Source organism: Berghia stephanieae, chromosome 11, assembly GCF_034508935.2.
Source record: "Berghia stephanieae isolate SIO BIC M18660-M18661 chromosome 11, UCSD_Bste_1.3, whole genome shotgun sequence".
Lineage (NCBI taxonomy): Eukaryota > Metazoa > Mollusca > Gastropoda > Nudibranchia > Aeolidiidae > Berghia > Berghia stephanieae.
In genome coordinates, this window is record NC_088370.1 from 17,054,297 (window position 1) to 17,074,193 (window position 19,897).

The 19,897-nt window shown below is 36.1% G+C and overlaps 1 protein-coding gene across 1 annotated transcript; it reads right to left on the minus strand.

Moving 5' to 3' along the window:
- Window positions 1-1,193: 1,193 nt before the first annotated feature.
- On the minus strand, window positions 1,194-13,245 carry LOC144956287 (biogenesis of lysosome-related organelles complex 1 subunit 5-like). The gene is made up of 5 exons (XM_078886765.1): window positions 13,101-13,245; window positions 11,119-11,201; window positions 8,857-8,986; window positions 6,203-6,258; window positions 1,194-4,169 (listed from the first exon to the last, which is right to left on the minus strand). The coding sequence occupies exons 1-5, from the start codon at window positions 13,123-13,125 to the stop codon at window positions 3,990-3,992; spliced, it is 474 nt and encodes a 157-aa protein (XP_078742891.1). The 5' UTR covers window positions 13,126-13,245; the 3' UTR covers window positions 1,194-3,989.
- Between the last annotated feature and the right edge of the window lie 6,652 nt (window positions 13,246-19,897).

Below are 19,897 nucleotides of genomic sequence, written 5' to 3' on the forward strand. Positions count from 1 at the left end.
TGATTGTTTCTTGGTATAGATTAAACAGATCTGGTGAGGCAACACACCCTTGACGGACTCCTTTCTTAATAGGAATGGAATTTCCTGTAGAGTTTCCGATTTTGATAGATGCCTGCTGGGTGTAGTATAATGTTTGCATGAGTCTGAGGTCTTTCTCATCAGCGCCAATGGAGTGCAGTTGTTTTAGTATTTCTTCGTGGCGTACTCTATCAAAAGCTTTTTTGTAGTCGACAAAACAGAGGTATAGTGGGGTCTGAGCCTGTATAGCTCTTTCACTTAAAACACGGAGGAGGTATATTGCGTTCCTTGTCCCTCTGTCAGGTTGGAATCCATATTGTTCTTCTGCGATTTCGGGTTAATCTTATTCCTTAGCCTGTTGATAATTATACGCAACAGTACTTTGTTGATGTGGCTTATTAAACTTATAGTTCTAAAATTTTCGCATCTGACTGCACCTGCTTTCTTTGGTATTGCTATGAAAATAGAGTTACAGAGATCTTCTGGAATTTTCCCAGTATTGTATATATTGTTGAATAATATGTGAAGTTCATCAATTGCTAGATCTCCTAGGCTTTTTAATACCTCTACAGATATTTCATCAGGGCCTGTTGCTTTACCATCCCTCATTCGTTCCATGGCATGTTCAATTTCACTTTTGGTGATGTTTGGTCCGCTTAATGGTTCTTTGAATTTCAGTGGTGGTTCATTTCTTTTTGTTTGTTTGTTTGTTGCTTTAGGTCTCTTCCAACACAATTGAGGTTATATGAGAGACCGCTGAAACAAAAAAACAAGCAATCTAACAAAAATAGTACAAATGTCAATCAAAAGCATAACCTAAAGATATCATAAGCTAAATTATAAATAACCAAGAACAAACAGGCAGAGGATTTACAGGAAAAAAATATCCCTGTCAAAAATACAATCACAAACCAAAGAAGCAGGATAGGCTAGTAAAGAGAAGAAGAAACGACATCACTATCGGATCGTACACCCATGCGAACATCATAGGTATATGATTCAAGGGTGATGCTCCCATCCAACCACCCGCTGGTTCATTTCTATTTGGATCATTGTACAGTTCGCCTATGTATTCTACCATCGGCTTTCTATATGTTGTTCTTCAAATAGCAGTTCCCCTTGTTTGTTTTGGATACAACTTCTTGCTGCTTTGCTTTTCCTTTTCCTGATAGTTCTTTTATTCTTTGGCGAGCTTGTTGGGGGTTGGGTTTGTATTCTCTTTCGATTTCGCAGCATTTCCAGTCTAGATAGTTCTCGTGTGCCTCGATGCATTTGGATTTAATGTGGTTGTTCAATGTTTGGTATTCTGCAGACCCTCTGTTGCATTTTCGTCTTTCTTCAAATAGGTTTAGAATTTCATTTGTCATCCATTCCTTTTTGCTGTTTATTTGAGCTATTGGTAAATGCTTTTCTGCAGTTGCTTTGACACACTTTTGGAATATATCAAATTGTTTTTCACATTTTTCGTTATCAGGTTCACTTTGGCTTTGTATCATGAGTGCATTTTCAAATTCTTCTCTCATTTTTGTTTGTATGCCGTTGTCTTTGCATAACCTGTAATCCCTCTTTATTCTACCAGCTGTTCTCTGAATAGCTTTAAACTTTATCCTTACTGTACAAACAACTGGGACATGGTCACTGTCTACATCGGCGCCTGGATAGGTTTTGCAATTTAATATGCCATTTCTGAATCTTGATGATACTGCTATAAAGTCTATCTGGTTCCTTGCTCTGTCCCCTGGTGATTGCCATGTCCAGGTTCTTCTTGGGTGTTGTTGAAACCAGGTGTTTGAAATCATTAATTTATTTGTTCTACACCAATCAATGATCACTATACAACTCTACAATATGTACAATATGTGCCAAAAACACAGCTTACAAATTTCGGCGATAGATCTTGTTATAAAGCAGAACCTACCATTTGGAACTCACTTTCTTTGTAAGTAAGGCTCTCGGGCAGCGTAGAAAATTTTAAGAAAAATCTAAAGACTCATCTTTTCCAGAAATTTTTATCCTAGGCATTTTTTTCCTATTGATGAGTTAATTATACGTTTTATTTTTTGATTCCATTTTGTTGCATGTCAATTTAATGATGGAAAACATGCATAGTTAGTGTGTGCGACTGTTGTGTGTGTCTGTTTGGCTCGGTCGGAGTGTGTGTTTATGGTTTGACAAGCATATTGCAAAGCGCTTTGAGTCTTCGGAATTTACCACTATAAAAGAACACTTTATTATTATTATTATTATTACAATATCATTTGTCTTTACAATAATCTTTAGCTGTAAATATAAAAAATCTCCTTCCACCTTATCTCACTCAACCCTAACACTGACTATTATCCGTAGTTTACCCAGGTTACTTTTACCCCATGCCTAACTAGACAACAGTTTCCATAACATGAAGCCATTCATCTCTCTTCACAAAAAAGAACTCCAAAACGGCTTTTGGCATGTGATTTTTGATGTTGATTCATAAGATACTGTACTAAAAACATTTCAAACTTGCTTCATTGGCCGAGATTTCCAGATGGCCCATCCGTTACTCCAAAGATATTTCAAAGGAAAATCCTCAAATTGTTTTGTTTGAGACCAAAGCCATTGATGAGCTTTAGAAATCAAGAAAAATAGTGTAATAGGCGGCTATGTGGTAATACACTCGCTTTCGGATCAGACGGTCCTGGGTTTGATGCCTCTCTCAGCACATAATCAAGTCCTTGGAAAAGGCTCTTTACTCACAATCTCTCACTGTACTCAGGTGTAAAATAAGTACTTGGCCGTCAACAGCGTTGTCTCTGTCCGAAAAAATTTAATACTGCCTAACAGGCATCATGTCCCGTCCTACGTGTTAAGAGTTGCTGTTGACAAGGGACCCCTTGAAAAGTGCTTTGAGCACATTTACTGGATATTGTGCTGCCTAAAGCTCAATTTAAAAAAAAAAAATGGTTTATATCCCAAAGGTAATTTTACATTACCAGATATGCTAGACACAGCACAGCATCCAATCTTAAGTTGCATACTAAACACATTGGACATTATAATCTGTCTATATTGTTAAGTTAACATCATTTACAGCTACTATTATCTCTATAAATATTTCCCCCAAAAAATTTTAAAATGCAAACAAATAAATGAAAATGTTACATCTTACTCAGTCATTTAGAGCTCCAATTGAATCATTGTTCTGATGTGTAAAGTTCACACTATATTATATATACAAAATCCTATTACACTCCAAGCCACATAAAATAACCGCTTATTTTACAACCCTTTTCTTGATCTACCCAAATCGCATTTCATGTTTTTATATTCGGGATCTGTTTCATTGCTTTAACAAACTAATATTTACATAAAATATCGATGTAACTAATAATAATTTCATATCTTTTTACAAAATCTGAAAAAAATAACGGCATCATTTTACAGGAACCATTTCACTCTTTCGCATCCAATATCAGGAACAACAAAATGAGCACCTTTACTGCCAACACATTATGCCTACCAATGAAAAAAAAAATTACAAAGGGAGGCGACTTGCTATATTTGAATCACACATATATTCTCACGATTGTCACCCTTAGATATACAAACAAAATTGTTTTAATTCCATATAACCAGACCTCCCTACTATTACGGAAATTCGTAGAATTACGAAATTTTGCCTCCATTTTCAGAACTTCATGAGTATCTTTGAGTCAATAAAGCTTGAAAATATAAGTAGATGCCAAAAACTACATAATTTAAAGGAATTGGAAGTGTTATTTAATCATTGTGAGGGTAAATTGTTGATTTATAAAGCCAACTATAACGACTACAATATTTATCTCCAAAAAACTACGAAATTTTAGATTGTTCAAGTAGGCAGCCCTGATTTTAACCAGCAAACAATACAACAAACACATTTTCATGATCCCAAGGCATTCCCCAGGGACAAGTTGGAGTGTATTTAAGAAAAAAAAAAAAAAGAAAAGAAATCACAGTAGTTTTTGTCCCTGAGTTTTCAACTTTTCCTCCAGGTCTGAGTAGTGTTGGTGAAGGGCCTTGACCTTGGTGTCAAAGTCTTCATCCACTTTGGCACTCCGATTCACCTGGGCTTGCATGAACTCTTCCCATTCTTTATGTCGCCTCATTCTCTGCTCTTGCAAAAATTCATTCTGGAATAAAGAGATTTTACCCAAGAATTGAAACAATAAAGATGACCAAAAAAAAAAAAAAAACAAAAAAAACCGACTTTAAATGAAACCTTTTATTCTTTTGATATTCACGATGTATAATCAACGTTCACTTACAATGTATGTTGTTTGTTTGTTACGATGACTAATCAAAGTTCTCTTACAAGGTATGTTGTTTGTTTGTTACGATGAATAATCAACGTTCTCTTGCAAGGTATGCTGTTTGTCATGAGGGTTCAAATAGAGAACAAATGGGAGATATACCAAGAACACATTGATGAATAATCAACGTTCTCTTGCAAGGTATGTTGTTTGTCATGATGGTTCAAATAGAGAACAAATGGGAGATATACCAAGAACACACTATCAGTGTACATAGTTTGAGATCACCTAATAGTTTTATTCAAACACAGGCACAGGTCCCCATTAAGAGGAATACAATCAAATATTTACAAATCGTTATACACTGTATATTTATTTTAAAAAATAATACAGTACATAACAGGGAGAGTATTTACAAGGGGGAAAAAATTGCTTCCCACCAAGCCAAAGTTTCCCGGCCCGATCTAGGACAAAATTAAGTAATCTCATTCCAAGACAAAGACAGAAAGCAAGTTGGAAAACAGATATAGGGGGACAAAAGACAGAGTAAATAAAGTGCATCTCTGCCCACTATGCGAGGGCAAAAGACCCCACCCAGTCTTACAAATACTCCCAAGCCAACAGCAACACTTATGATATGAGGTAAGACATGACGACTGTTAAGTAATATTACAACACAAATATATTATCTTTTTTTCATAGACCTAATAGAACAAAAAATGTCACCAGAATGGGCCATTTCAAAACCTTTCCATTAAGATTTTTACTTTGAGAGTGGTTATATTAGGAAAAAAAAAATTGCTGGTACTACTGCATATTAAAAAAAAAACAGGAAAGGCAGTGAAACAAGGGATATAAGCTGTTTAGTGGGAATGCAATGTATGCGTACCCAATTTTAAAAAGTTAAAATGATGTGATAATTCAGCAAACTGGAGCATTAATTTGTCGAGAAATGTGAATCACTGTATATAAATATATAACCACTGCAAAAGATATGTTTGGTCTTGATAAGTTGTTCCAATGAGGGCCACAGGCGGAATTGGCTAATTGGAATGCCGCTTAATTGGAACGATTTCTGCGTAAAAGTGCTGTTCCGATTAAGCTGCTTGCAATGTTTGTTTGTTTGTTTTTAAGGGTTTTACGGAGCTCGCAACACATAAGGTCATATCAGCGCCAGTATAAAGGAAGAAAATGGGATAGTAATAAATTCTAGAATTACAATTAAAGCACATAAGAAAAGGTAAGACAAAGGGGAATTGGTTCAAATAGGAAACAGATGTCCATTCTTAGTTTGAGATCACCTAAAATTCTCATCCAGACACAAGCACAGATCCCACTAATAGGAACACACTCAAATGTTTACAAATCATATGTTAAAAATGAAAAGAATAACAGCACATAACAGAGAGATGATTTACAAGGAAAAAATATCATCTCCCAAAACTATAACTCTACATTCGACTGTTTCCCTCTCAGCCAAGGACTCCGACCAAGGTCAGGACAAAACCAAGAAATCTCATTCCAATACAAAGACAGAAAGCAATTGGAAAACAGATAAGAGGGGATAGAAGACACAGCAAGTACCTCCCTGCCCGTAGGGAGGAACCCCACCCAGGCTTGCAATATAATAATCATAATAACAATAATAATAATAATAATAATAATAATAATAATAATAATAATAATAATAATAATAAAATAATAATAAAATAATGAAAAAAGAAGAAGAAGAAGAAGAAGAAGAAGAAGAAGAAGAAGAAGAAAGAAGAAGAAGAAGAAGAGAAGAAGAAGAAGAAGAAGAAGAAGAAGAAGAAGAAGAAGAAGAAGAAGAAGAAGAAGAAGAAGAAGAAGAAGAAGAAGAAGAAAAAGAAGGACGAGGAGGAGAAAGAGAAGAAGAAAAGCCATGACTTTACCTTTCTTTCTTGTTCATCTTGTGATATCCTGTCGCAGAGTTCCGTCATCTTGTGAACTGTTAAATTAAATGATAAGTTTGAGAATAACTTGAGCTTTTCTGTTGCAAAATATCCACTTAACATGCTCAAAGCGCTTTCCAAACGGTCCCTGACCAACAGCAACACATAACATGTAAAGAGGTATGGCGCCTGTTAGGCAATAATACAATTCCCCCCCCCCCCCCCCCCCCCCCCCGATAGAGACAAGACTGTTAATAGCCAGGTACTCATCTTACACCCAAGTACGATGAGAGAATGTGAGTAAAAATCCTTTTTCAAAGACTCAACTCCCATCGTCTCTGCAGCAAAAATCGTAATATCGCCTAACAGGTGTCACATCTCGTCCTACATGTTAAGTGTTGCTGTTGCCTAGAGACCCCTTGTAAAGTACTTTGAGCATGATATTGTGCTATATAAATGCTCTAGAGAATAGAGATACATAAATCCCCAGGTGACCCCTCACCTCATTCCTGCATTATTTCAAGGATGAAACAGATGCCAAATAGTAATTAATAAACTTAAACTATAAGAAAAAACAAGTAGGTGAGATGGCTGAGTGAATAAAGCATTGTGTTTCCACCTGGAACACTCAGGTTTGACCATGAACAATTTCCCCTGAGGATGATTGCTACAAAAGAAAAACAAACAAACAAACAGAAGTCATTAAGAGCCATCAGCCCCTGGGGCCGGAGTTTATCCATGTTTCTATAGCGTGAAAAGGACAATAGAAATTGCTTACTACCTTCTAGATAGGACACTAGTCTATCGCAAAGTACTTTCCACCAGATCTAACAGATCAAGCTACCCAATCACTGCTAGGTGGACAGGATAAGAGGGTCTTTTGACTTCACCTGGTATCGATCCTGGTCCCTTAGTGAAGCAAGTACTCTACCAACTGAGTTATCAGGACCTCCTATGTTCTATAAAAAGTCAGTTAATGAAATTATGTACATCTTCCTTAATAAATAATAAAAACCTTAAAACACGTTCTCCTCACTGGCTGATTTTTCATGATTCTCACACAAGCCATTTCCAGGGGTAGTCGTTTAAAACTTGAGTTGTACAAAATAACTCCTTGAAAGCGCATCAGAAAATAACAAAACTAGTTGTATAAAAATGGCACCGATGGGGCAGCGTGGCTCAGCAATACAGTCTTTGCTTCATACCCAAAAGGTACAGAGTTCGACTACCCGTCTCATTGTGTGGCCTTGAGCAAGTCACCTCGCCTTAGCTCACTTTGCGGCGCCGCACTGCGGTCGACGCCTGATTGATTCCAGTCTTCCCTAAGAATAGACCCTAAAGACAAATTTTCCCTTGGGGATGAATAAAGGGAATTTATTTATTTATTTAATTTATTTATTTAGAAATGTGACTTTACTCCCCCCACGTGATGTCATCCTGATTCGGCTGTTTATTTTTCCTATGAAGCAACTCATTTCACAAGCCACAATTGTGGCTAATGTGCCAGATTTTAAAGTTACCTAAGCAGACGTGCCTACTTGAAAATTAAAAAAAAAAAACAACTGTTATCGTTAGGGCTAACCCACACCAGAGACTGACTCCAACTCCAACGACCCAGCACTGACGCCCTCTGCCGTCTTCGGCATAAAGACGTCAGCCACAGAAAAAATACTAAGAATAAAGAGAAGAGCCGCTAGACCTTCCCATACCAAGCACCCCATGTCCTCTGACGTTTTTTTTTTCGAGCTTGGTATAGGTAGGTCAAGTAGAGGCTCTTTCTTTTTCATTCCGTGTCCAACGTCTTTATCCGGAAGACGGCAGAGGACAGTGGTAGTGCTGGGTCGTCGGAGTCAGTGTCTGGTGTGGGTTAGCCCTTAGACTTAGAGTTCAATTTTTTTAAAACAACAACTGACCATCACATAGATTACATAACATACAAAGCAAACAGAAAAATAATAATAATAATAATAATAATAATAATAATAATAATAATAATAATAATAATAATAATAATAATTTAAAAAATGAAATTTATTTATATTGCGCCCAATCCTCTATACAATAAAGCTCAAGGTGCATAACAATAACCAATCCATTCAAATTTCTCTCTATCTCTCTCACTAACTATCTATCTATCTCACTCTCAGTCTCTCTCGCTCTCTAACTCTCTCTTTCTCTCTCACACACACACAAACACACAGACTGTCTCACTGTCTCTCTAAAAAATCTTGCCAAAACATTATCACTTATCTGCCCCTCTCAAAATTATAAAAGAGTTAACAAAAGAGATAAATTGAGCTTTTATATAGCGCATTATCCACTAAACATGCTCAAAGCGCTTTACAAGGGGTCCTTAGCCAACAGCAACACTTAGCATGTAGGACGAGACGTCACCTGTTAGGCGATATTTCATTTTTTTTTTCAGACAGACAATGCTGTTAACGGCCAGATACTCATTTTACAACCGAGTATGGTGAGAGAATGTGAGTAAAGAGCCATTTCCAAGAACCCAACTATGCGCTGAGCGAGGCTCGAATCCAGAACTTTCCGATCCAAAAGTGTCATACCACTAGACCACATAGCCACAACAAACAAAAGTGATTTAAACAGATAATGAAGAAAAATAAAAAAGATAAATATAAAAAGAATCTCACTGCTTTCCTTCAGTTCCTCCAGTCTAGGTCCAATATTTTCCAATGTCCATGGAAAACCCCTGTCCCGACAGTCGGAAACCAGTTCTAGAGTACGGGACAGGGAGATCAGCTGTTTCTCTCCTCTCTTGTCCTGAACTCAAGAAAAGAGAAATTAAAAAAAAAATATATATTAAATTTGAAAACAAACAAAATCTTGACTATTTTAAGACTGATGGTTATTGAAATCAACACAGTCCATAACTGGGAGACACACATCTGAAGCTACTCAGAATTGTTCGTGTGTCCTTTCTTATGGGTTTTACAGTGCTTGCGACATGTTTAGGTCATTTCAGCAGTAGTAAAAAAGAAGACGATAGAGGGGGAAAAGCACTAAAGAAAATGCAAGACAAATAGGAGCGGGCAATTCGGCAAATTCCATTTTGAAATGTGAGCATTTAAAGTATTATTTTAAAGACAAATTACTCTGTTTCACAACAATAGCAGGCATTTAGTAGGGCAAAACAGACATTTAGGTGATCACCAGTGAAATAACAATTAAAATAATAATAATAATAATAATAATAATAATAATAATAATAATAATAATAATAATAATAATAATAATAATAATAATAATAATAATAATAATAATAATAATAATAATAATAATAATAATAATAATAATAATAATAATAATAATAATAATAATAATAATAATAATAATAATAATAATAATAATAATAATAATAATATTAATAATAATAATAATAATAAAATTATTATCATTAATAGTAGTAATAAGTAGTAATATTATTATGATTATGACAAGTAATTGAGATATTAATGACGATGATAATGATAATATTGTTATAATCATTATTTTCAATCCTTGAACGAGAGCTTGTAAAATATTTTCCCCTCTCCCGTAACATAGATGATATTGATATAGATATTTCTTTCTGGGGGTGGAGGAGGAGAAGAATCTAAATTTCACGAATTCTGAAAATCTCTGAGGATGTGGCATCCCTGACAGGTAGAATTAATTGGAACATCTCGAGGGTCAATTTGTAAAAAAGTCATTCACTGCCCTATGTTAGGAGGTCCGATTGCCATTGGAATCAACTGGTCCAATCCGTCATCTGATGGACTCTCTCACTTTAGACCTTGAAGTTACCACACGGAGATGATATGTTGTTGACTGTTGATGATTGATTTACAAAGATCTGACGAAATCCCACCTGGTTGCAATAATATACAATTGATTATACACATGTTGCTTTACACTTGTTGATGAATTGTTGACTCCCGATAAAATAAACTGTGATATCTCGATATAAATGTTAAATCACAGATCAAAACTGTTGTTTTTAAACAAAATAAATCTGATAATTACTGATTTTAACTTGGTGCAAAAAAAAAAAGGAAATAAGGTCATAAATGACTAAATAAATAGATAAATGAATGATAAAATTAAAATACAATAAAATGAAGAAAGAGAAAAAAAATATATCTCTGTAGTCTATTGCCCATGGAATGTTCACAAATCTTATAGAAGAAGGAACAAAATTGACGCATTCAGCTCTTTGTTATAGATAGTGTGTGATTGGCTAAGTAGCTCACAATATTGCCATCCGGAAGTATAACGGATCAACACACAAAACTCAGTATAACCTTGAACGTATATAGTCTGGAGAATACAGTTAAGTGATAATTACTAATAAATGTGGGTGACAAAAAACAATAACAAAGACCCGAGTGACGTCAACTTCATTCTATCTATTGTTTCAAGAAAGCAATTTTAATGATTTGTTCTCACTAAATTCTATCAATCAAACTATAAACACTCAAGGTTACACTCAGTTTTGTGGTTGGTACACCATATCCGGCTGGCAGATGGTGCATTTTACTTAAATGCATAGCACCAATACACTTGACCTTGAACGTGTGATTTCCCCTTTACAAACAAAACAGGATGAATGAAACACTACAGACGAATGAGATAATGTGGTAGTGGCGTTGTTAAGACGATTCATCTTAACAACGCCACTACCCCATTATCTCATTCATCTTAACAATGCCACTACCACATTATTCATACATCTGTAGCGTTTCAATTCATCCATTTTATCTGTTTTCACATAATAAATTTAAATTGAAGCTAACATTCAATTTCACATTGTTGTTTATTGTGATGTCATAAAAATTAAATAATTCAATCTAATAGTCTAAAAATGTTAAAGTGGTGGATGCATGGGGTTGGAACAAAATAAACAAAATACAAACCTCAAACTCCTTGACAAAGTTACATGCCAATCCTTGCAAGGCAGCCCTATGGTTGAACAACCGAGAGTAAATGTCCCCAATATCTGGTTCAAAAATATGAAAATATGTATTATGTGAGGTAGAAAAGTATGGGAGGAGAGAGGGGAGGGGTGGGGGGGGGGGGTGATCTCAATATCACAGAAGGTATAATATTTGACTAACACACAGACCAACCTGGTCTAAATTTGTGATGCCCTGATATCTTTTCATGGTTTCCTTCCGTACGACATTTCTTTTATCCAAATTCAAGTCTTCTCAGTGCTGATTTAGTTTATGAAGTCTTTTCTAGCACCATATTCATCCTTATCTCAGGCTTGTTTTCCTGCTTCAAGAGAGGAAGATGGCCCTGCTTCATGCATAAGTCAATCCATCAGTACATGGATGAAAGATAACGGGGATCAATTTGCCTGAAGGACAGACCGGTGAAGCCAGTTTGCCTGAAAAAGATACTAATTTAATTTTTGGTGATCTGCGACTCACCGGTTAAGTGCCAACCCAGAGTGAAAACTGTATTTAATTCTAAGGTCCTAAAAGTGGATTGTGTATTTTTTAGCAAAAAAAAAAAAAAAAAAAGAACAAAGTATTAAGTCTGCACGATTGAAAAAATAAATATATATATATATATAAAAGCTACCACCAAACCCAAAGCAAAATAAATGATCTTTGTCATTTAAACACTCATTCGCAGCAATCTCTAGTGATTACATATTACCTGGCTTAAGGAGACACTAAGATATGTCATCACTTAAAATTTGTATAGTAAAAGGCTCAGGAATTGCAATACCAAAGGCTATTATTATTCGAAACACCCCAAAGAAGTGATCAAGAGACCCCATCCATGGTACTTATTTTGATGCTAGTGTTGGTATAGGTTGTAGTAGCGATGATGCTCTAGTGGTCGTGGTGATAACGATGATGATGTGGTGGTAGTGATTGTGGCAGTGTCAATGCTGTGATGGTGGTTGTAGCAGTGGTGACTACTACTACTACTCAAACTTTTGGTTCAAATAAGGGAAATACCAACCTATGTAATATAGGTACAAGTTGAATACCCCAAAAATAGTATAACATAACATAACATGTGGTATAGGGCAAAATAGGATAAGATCCTTTGAATGCCCTTAATAATAATATTAATTAGTAATGCCATAAATCTATTGATTAAATATTACAATAACGATACACGTGGTAAAGATAGTATTTCAACTTAAATGTACTCATGTGGTGTACAAACATATATCTATATATATATATATATATATATAATATATATATATATATATATATATATATATATATATATATTAATATATATATAGTATATTAGTACATTTTTGTAAAAACCTACAGTGTTCTTACAGCTCCCCATTTAATAATAATAATTTAAAAATTAGACTCATATAAAATATTAAAGAAAAAAATATTATAAATTTAAACAGTCAAAATAAAGTATTTTCAGTTTTATTATAAAGGGAAATAAACCATTTATGCTTATGTTTAGAGGCAATACAATCCTTGATTGAAGGGCTTCATTGTCAAAGATGTTGGTTTTACACTGCATTTTATTTTCATTTGACAAGTTCTATTTCTTAAATGAGATATAGGTATAAGATCATTTGAAGTGTAAAATAATTGACGGAACGTTTTCTAACCAGGCTTCCGTTTCTAATATTTTTAGAGTTGAAATTTTATATGAACTTGACCCTCTGATTAAGTTATCTTTAAAGAAGAGCACACCTTTCACTATCATCTATTCTCAGTCTCGGGTGTGGAAAGTGTAACTGTAGGACGGATTCTATCTCTCACTCTTACACTTACTGTTGTACTGAAATTGCACTGAATTTTAATTTTAATTGTCTGCTACGCCGAGCAGATTTTGATTTGCAGCTCTGTCAATTAATTTGTAATGATTAGCGGTAAACGTGAGCAAATTCGATACAAACCTTTGAAAATATGTTCGCATGTCATTTTCAAACACCAAAATTTGTAAGATGACCTCTCAATTCTCTCGTTTTTATTATTAATTTACAACAAATTAGCAGGCATAACTTTGTTTTCATTGGATCTGTCACATGACAATCAAAGGTTGCCAGATGACAGATGACCATAGTTCCTGGTAGCCAATTCGACCTTAAAAGAGCCAACTAAAACCTAAAAAATACAAACACTTAATATTAAAAAAACAAACAAAACAAAACAAAAACAAACAAGCAAACAAACAAACGAACAAAAAAAAACAACAAAAAACAAAAAACAAAAAAACAAACAAACAACAACATATATAGCAACAAAAATATACTTGAGCATTTTAGCTAGGGAAATTAGGGTAAAATTGCGCAAATTAGTGATGAAAGCACCACATTTGGTACAAAGTAACTTGAGACCACTACCTTTTAATCGATGTTGATATAGAACCACGTTGAGAAACTGTAAAATAGGGAGATGAAAATCCGCCAATAATGAGCTATATTCACAGAGTTCTGTGGCTATATAAAAACAAAGGGGCGTAATCCATGAAATATTTGTTGACAAATCGGCGCTTTAAAAATATATTATTTTTAGCACGTGTAAGCGGTTGATTATTATGGCTTAAATAATTATCATTGTTAAAAATGTGACTTTATGTGATATAGGAACAGTATGGGCCGGTAGTATAACTTTATTATGAGAACTGGAAGGGGGGTGGTGGGAGAGGAGGAGATGGTGCTGGTGTTAGTTTTACTTGTGTTGTGTTGGTCGTCATCGTGGTGAAGATGATGGTGGAAGTGATGTTGGTGATAATGATGATGATGAGATGATTGTGGTGATAATAGTAGTGATGATGGTGATGATGATGATGTTGATGAGGTGGTGGTGATCTTGGTTGTGATGATGATGATGATGATGATGATGATGATGATGATGATGATGATGATGATGATAGATGATGATGATGATGATGATGATGATGATGATGATGATGATGATGATGATGATGATGATGATGATGACGAAGACGACGATGAAGATGATGATCAGAATGATGTTGATGATGGTGGTGGTGGTGGTGGTGGTAGTGGTGGTGGTAGTGATGATCATGATTATGACGATGATGATGATGAGGTGATTATGGAGATAATAGTATTGATAATGGTGGTGGGGATGATGATGAGGTGGTGGTGATCGTGGTAGCGGGGATGATGAAGAAGATGATGATGATGATGATGATGATGATAATGTTGATGATGATGATGACGATGATGATGATGATGATGATGATGATGATGATGATGATGATGAGTATGGTGATGATGAGTATGGTGATGATGAGGTGGTGGTGGTGATAGTGGTAGTGATTATGGTGATGGTGGTAACTATTAATTTCGAAAATGAAAGACTTTCTTGGTGACTATTATTAATATTAACATTCCTAGATGATTAGGGTCCAACAAAAATCATATTTATTAGACAAATGACTGTGGAACACATTTTTCTTGGGAGGATTGGGAGAATTCAACAGTCAACACCAGCCTTTTCTAGTTTATCCTGATCTCTTTGAATTCTTTTAACGGCGCAAAATAAGCTGACACCTCGTTGTCAGATTTTTCCATGGCAGTGTGTTCAAGAAAACCGTATGTTGTCTTATTGAAGGCTAAAAATGTTTCCTTTCCTGAGGTTAGCTGTCGAGGCCTGGTAGGACCGGCTGGAGTCTGTCTCTAAACCTGATTGGGTGAACATACGACTGGGTGCAACCTCTTTCACAATATTCTTTGCTTCAATTTTATTACAAGAACAGATCGAATGAACGTTTCGGGTTTCCCCTTCATCAACAAAACTGGATGAATGAAAAACTACAGATGTAGTGTATCAACAAAACAGGATGAATGAAGCACTACAGATATAGTGTTTCTTTCATCCTGTTTTGTTGATAAAGGGGAAACCCGAAACGTTAATTTGATCTGTTCTTGTAATACAGCTCGCTCGACATGCGTGTTAAGTATTCTTTTTTTTTTCTGGGTGGGGTTGCTGACCTCCCATAGTGGGCAGGGAGGTACATACTGTGTGTTCTATCCCATTGTATCTGTTTTCCAACATGCTTTTTGTCTTTGTCTTGGAATGAGATTACATAGTTTTGTCCTGGCCCTGGCCTGAGTCTTAGCTGGGAGGGAAACAGTCAAATGCATAGTTATTGTTTTGGGAGATGATAATTTTTCCTTGAAAATCATCTCTCTGTTATGTATTATTATATTTGTTATATGTTTTTAATGTATAATGTAAGCATTTGAGTGTATTCCTCTTTGTTGGATTTTGTGCTTGTGTCCGGATGAGACTTATAGGTGATCTCAAACTAAGTACATTGATGGTATGCTCTTGGAATCTACATCTGATCCCTATTTGTTCCCAGTTCCCTTTGCCTTCCTCTCTCTTGGGTGCTTTAATTGTAATTCTAGAACATTTTACCATCCCATTTTCAGCCGTTTTACTGACGCTGATATAACCGAAATGTGTTGCAAGCGCCGTAAAACCCTTAAAAACAAACATAAACAAGTATTCTTTTGGCTGGGAACCCCCTCCTATTGATGCATTGCGCTTAGCCAAAAACTCACAGCAGCCGCCAGCCGGATATAACGTCCCAACACACAAATCTATGGCGGTAACCATTAGTATCGCCAGCTGTTACTGTCATGAAGACGTCAAACTGACTGTCTGTCTGTCTGTCTGTCTTTCTGTCTTTCTGTCTGTCTGCCTGTCTGTCTGTCTGCCTGTCTGTCTGTCTGTCTATCCATACAATGCTATACAATTTTTGACTAATATTGGATATTTCGTAACCTCGGAGAAAACACTCCCAAGGTCGGACCGGCCCTCGGTCCGAAAATTCAATGAAGGTTAAAATCTATTTAATACAATCATGGATGGATAATAGGTGGATAGATTAAGTGATGAATTGATGGGTGAATGAATGAATGGTTGGGTGGATATATCCATTGATGCATTGATTTGCGCGGCTATGTGGTCTTGTGGTAAGACACTCACTTTCGGATCGGAAGGTATTGGGTTCGAGCCTCGCTCGGCGCATGGTTGAGTCCTTGGAAAAGGCTCTTTACTCACATTCTCTCACTGTACTCAGGTGTAAAATGAGTACATAGCATTTAACAGCGACGTCTATGTCCGTAACATTTGTAATATCGCCTAATAATAGGCGTCATGTCTGGTCCTTTATGTTAAGTGTTGCTGTTGGCCAGGGACAACTTGAAAAACGCGTTGAGCACGTTTAGTAGATTGCGCTATGTAAAAGCTCAAATATTGATGAGTGAATGGATAAGTTGAGAAATTGATGGGTGGATAGATTGGCGGACAGGTGGGTAAATGGATAGACGGCTTGGATGGATTGATTGATGGATGGATGGATGGATTGATGGCTCGGTGAAATAATTGATGGATGGATGGATAAGTGTATGGATGCATGGATGGATGTCGAACACATGACACAAGCTTTGGGGGGAAGCGTGGCTCAGCGGTGTGGTCTTTGCTTCGCACCTGAAAGGTACCGAGTTCGATCACCCGCCACTGCGCTGTGTGGCCTTGAGCAAGTCACCTCGCGTTAGCTCAATTTGCGGCGCTGCACTGCGGATGGCGCCTGGGTTATTCCAATCTTTCCTTGGAATTGAATATACAGTAGAGACAAATTTCGAATAATTTCTCTTAATTATTGGAATAGGTCACCATCACCATCAACGTGACAACAAGCGGTTGTTTTGCTTTGTCAAAAAGAATTTAGAACTGGCCCCAATTTCCCCATTTCTTTTCTCATTTTTTTCTTTTCTGTATAAAGCGATAAAAAATACCATATAAAAACAAACAGAACCAATATATATATATATATATATATATATATATATATATATATATATATATATATATATATATATATATATAAAATTAAGCCCATAACGCATGAAAACTCCAATCCATACACTCCCCAACACGAGATATCGCCGATAAGGGAAGTAATGCAGGAAATAATACTTGAAGAACGGGGTAATGTACTGGTTACTTCCCATGAGCATCGGATATCGGCACGTTCGAATACTTGGCTTATCCCGTGTCAGAATTAAGCGAGTCCATACGTATTTTGTTTGTGAAAATGATGGGAAGGATCTCTCTCTGGCTAAAAAATGTCAATGAGACATCGCCTTCCCGTGGCAAGCCCAAAAATATTTAGCATGTCCCTTATGTTTTACTGATGTAGAACAAACCGTCGCTTTTCGCCTGCCGGCTCCCATTTATACCTTACATTCTACAGCAAGCGCGTCGACCGCCAAACTTTTTATCAAAACAAAAACAAAACAAAAAAAAAGGACAAAAAAAAGAGAAAAAAAGAAAAGAATAAGAAACAGACAAGGAAACATGGCCGACTAGAGTACTATAATTTACGTCATGCAAGGAAAGAAAACTAAAACATAAAAATATCAATTCTAAAAAACGTAAAATAGTAGGGGGAATTAGGTCCAAAAAACCCTTGAATTGTGCAAACAGGGTTGAAAGCATGAAAATTACATATGTTGTAGAATATGAAAAACCCTATAATTTATGATATAGAACCACTCTGAGAGATCAGTATTAGTTGAGATACAAGGTTTTTAAGATGAGAAAATTTTGAAATGGACGACAATAATTTCTTTCATTTTTATTGTGTAAACATTCGAGGCAAGCCGACCAAAGGTTGTTTTACGTCATCCTTTGGATTCCCATTGGTGACTATTTTTAGCGTCGAAGCGGATGTTTTCCTTTCCCTTTAGTTTCGATTCACGAACCATACAAATTATTTAATCGTAAATATTATTCAATTTCACGTCTAGCGAGCAATATTCTATAATATGAGATTTTTTTTGCATCTGATTTAATAAGTATAATCAATTGCTCTAAAACGGACAGGCAGACGGGAAGACTAGCAGAGGGGTAAACAAAACAGACTAGCAGAACACAGCTCAATAAATGCCGATAACCGGTGTTGACAAAGGACAGTGATCCTTCTCCCATCCTCCTGTTTTCTTTTCTTTCCAAAAATACTGCTATAATCATTTTACGTGAGTTAAAACCTATTTCGGTCAAACTTGATGACAGTAAAGAGTCAGCATACCACTTACATTGCTATAATTATCATCATTTTCATCATCATCAACCACTATGATGCTGTAATGTGGCAAGTTATTTACTTTACGTTATTTACCTCAAAGGGACAATGGAAGAATGTTCTATTTGTACTGGTGTGTCCTTATGTAAGGCACTGCACACATTTTGTCTGCTGATGATGGGTGTTTAACAGAAAGAATGAAAGAGAGAGAGAGAGAGAGAGAGAGAGAGAGAGAGAGAGAGAGAGTAATGAAAGAATATTGCATATGCCTAATAAAGGAATGCGTTTGCATGATTTCAGATACACATACAATAGCAAAAAGAACTGCTCCCAGAGACTGGGACAAGTGTTTGATATGCCAACAAGATAATACAGACCGTTTATAATGTCCCTCTAGGGTCGAGGGGGTATGACAAAGGGCAAGGCTATGAAACTCTTTTGAAGATTTAACACAATTCAATTCTTTGGTTTGTGATGAAAACAAGTTGGACGTATCTATTTTTTTTTAATTCATCAGAAGGAAATGAGATCATTGAAAGCTTAAAACAAAATTATGCTAAGTGGCATAAGATTTGTCGTGTAACATTTAATGCCAACAAAATTAGGCGATTAGAATTAAAGAAATCTAAAAGAATTGCCCTACAAGAATTCCAAACTTCGTCATTTGACTTGGTGGAGTCACCAAATGAATATATTTCGCAACCCACGAGAATAATGAGACAACGTTCAAAATTAGAGATTGGCTGTAATAATATACGTGCTTTTTTTGTAAAAACATGGAATCGGGAGTACTCCATTCTGTAATGACAACAGATATGGAAGAAAATATTCATGAAATAGCGTTATCTATAAAAGATTCTGATATGCAGTCATTTATTGCCGGAGGAGATTTAGTCGCTCAGGAGGCATACTACCGCCCTATGCCATAAAATTTGTCATGCACGATACTTAAAAAAAACAAGCTTTAAAAGATGTCACTGCTGATGATACTAATGATGTTACAGTTCTTGAAAGAAGTCAAGCTTTTGCTAAGATGATATCTTTTATAGAAGAGAACCCTGCAACAAATGTGACGATCGACATGAACCATTGTGGAGCTTATTTCCAGAATTGTCAAAAGTGTCCCAAAAGCTCATCAAATGTTCATGTAAGAGAGAATGTATCGGCATCCGATGCAAGTGTTTAAGGTCCGTTTGCCTTGCACGGACTTGTGCAGATGTGGGGGTGTGTGTGTGTGTGTGGGGGGGGGGGGGGGGGGGGTAATGAGTAAAATTCTCTCTCTCTTCCTCTCTTCAGCTCACTCCCTCTTCCCCCCCCCCCCTCTCCCTATTTTATCTACTAGTTAGGTTAGTACAGTAATGAGTAAAATTCTCTCTCTCTCTCTCTCTCTCTCTCTCTCTCTCTCTCTCTCTCTCTCTCTCTCTCCGTCTATCCCGCTCACTCCCTCTCCCCCATCTCCCGCTTTTATCTATTAGTTACAACATGGAATAAACATCAGTTAGCTACCGTAAATGGTTACCGGTGTATATAAAGTTTTAGAACGCACATTGTATTGTCGTGGTTATTTCCTCGGATAAGTAATGCTATATAGGAAAAAAATAAAAGTGCTGAAAACGCACTGTTATG

Coding starts and splice junctions, on each gene's coding strand:
- LOC144956287 (XM_078886765.1), bottom strand. CDS start 13,125: ATGACATGCGAACATATTTTCAAAG. Junction 8,987..11,118: donor ACTTTGTCAAGGAGTTTGAG/GTTTGTATTTTG, acceptor TCTTGAGTTCAG/GACAAGAGAGGAGAGAAACA. Junction 6,259..8,856: donor GGAGGAACTGAAGGAAAGCA/GTGAGATTCTTT, acceptor TTAATTTAACAG/TTCACAAGATGACGGAACTC.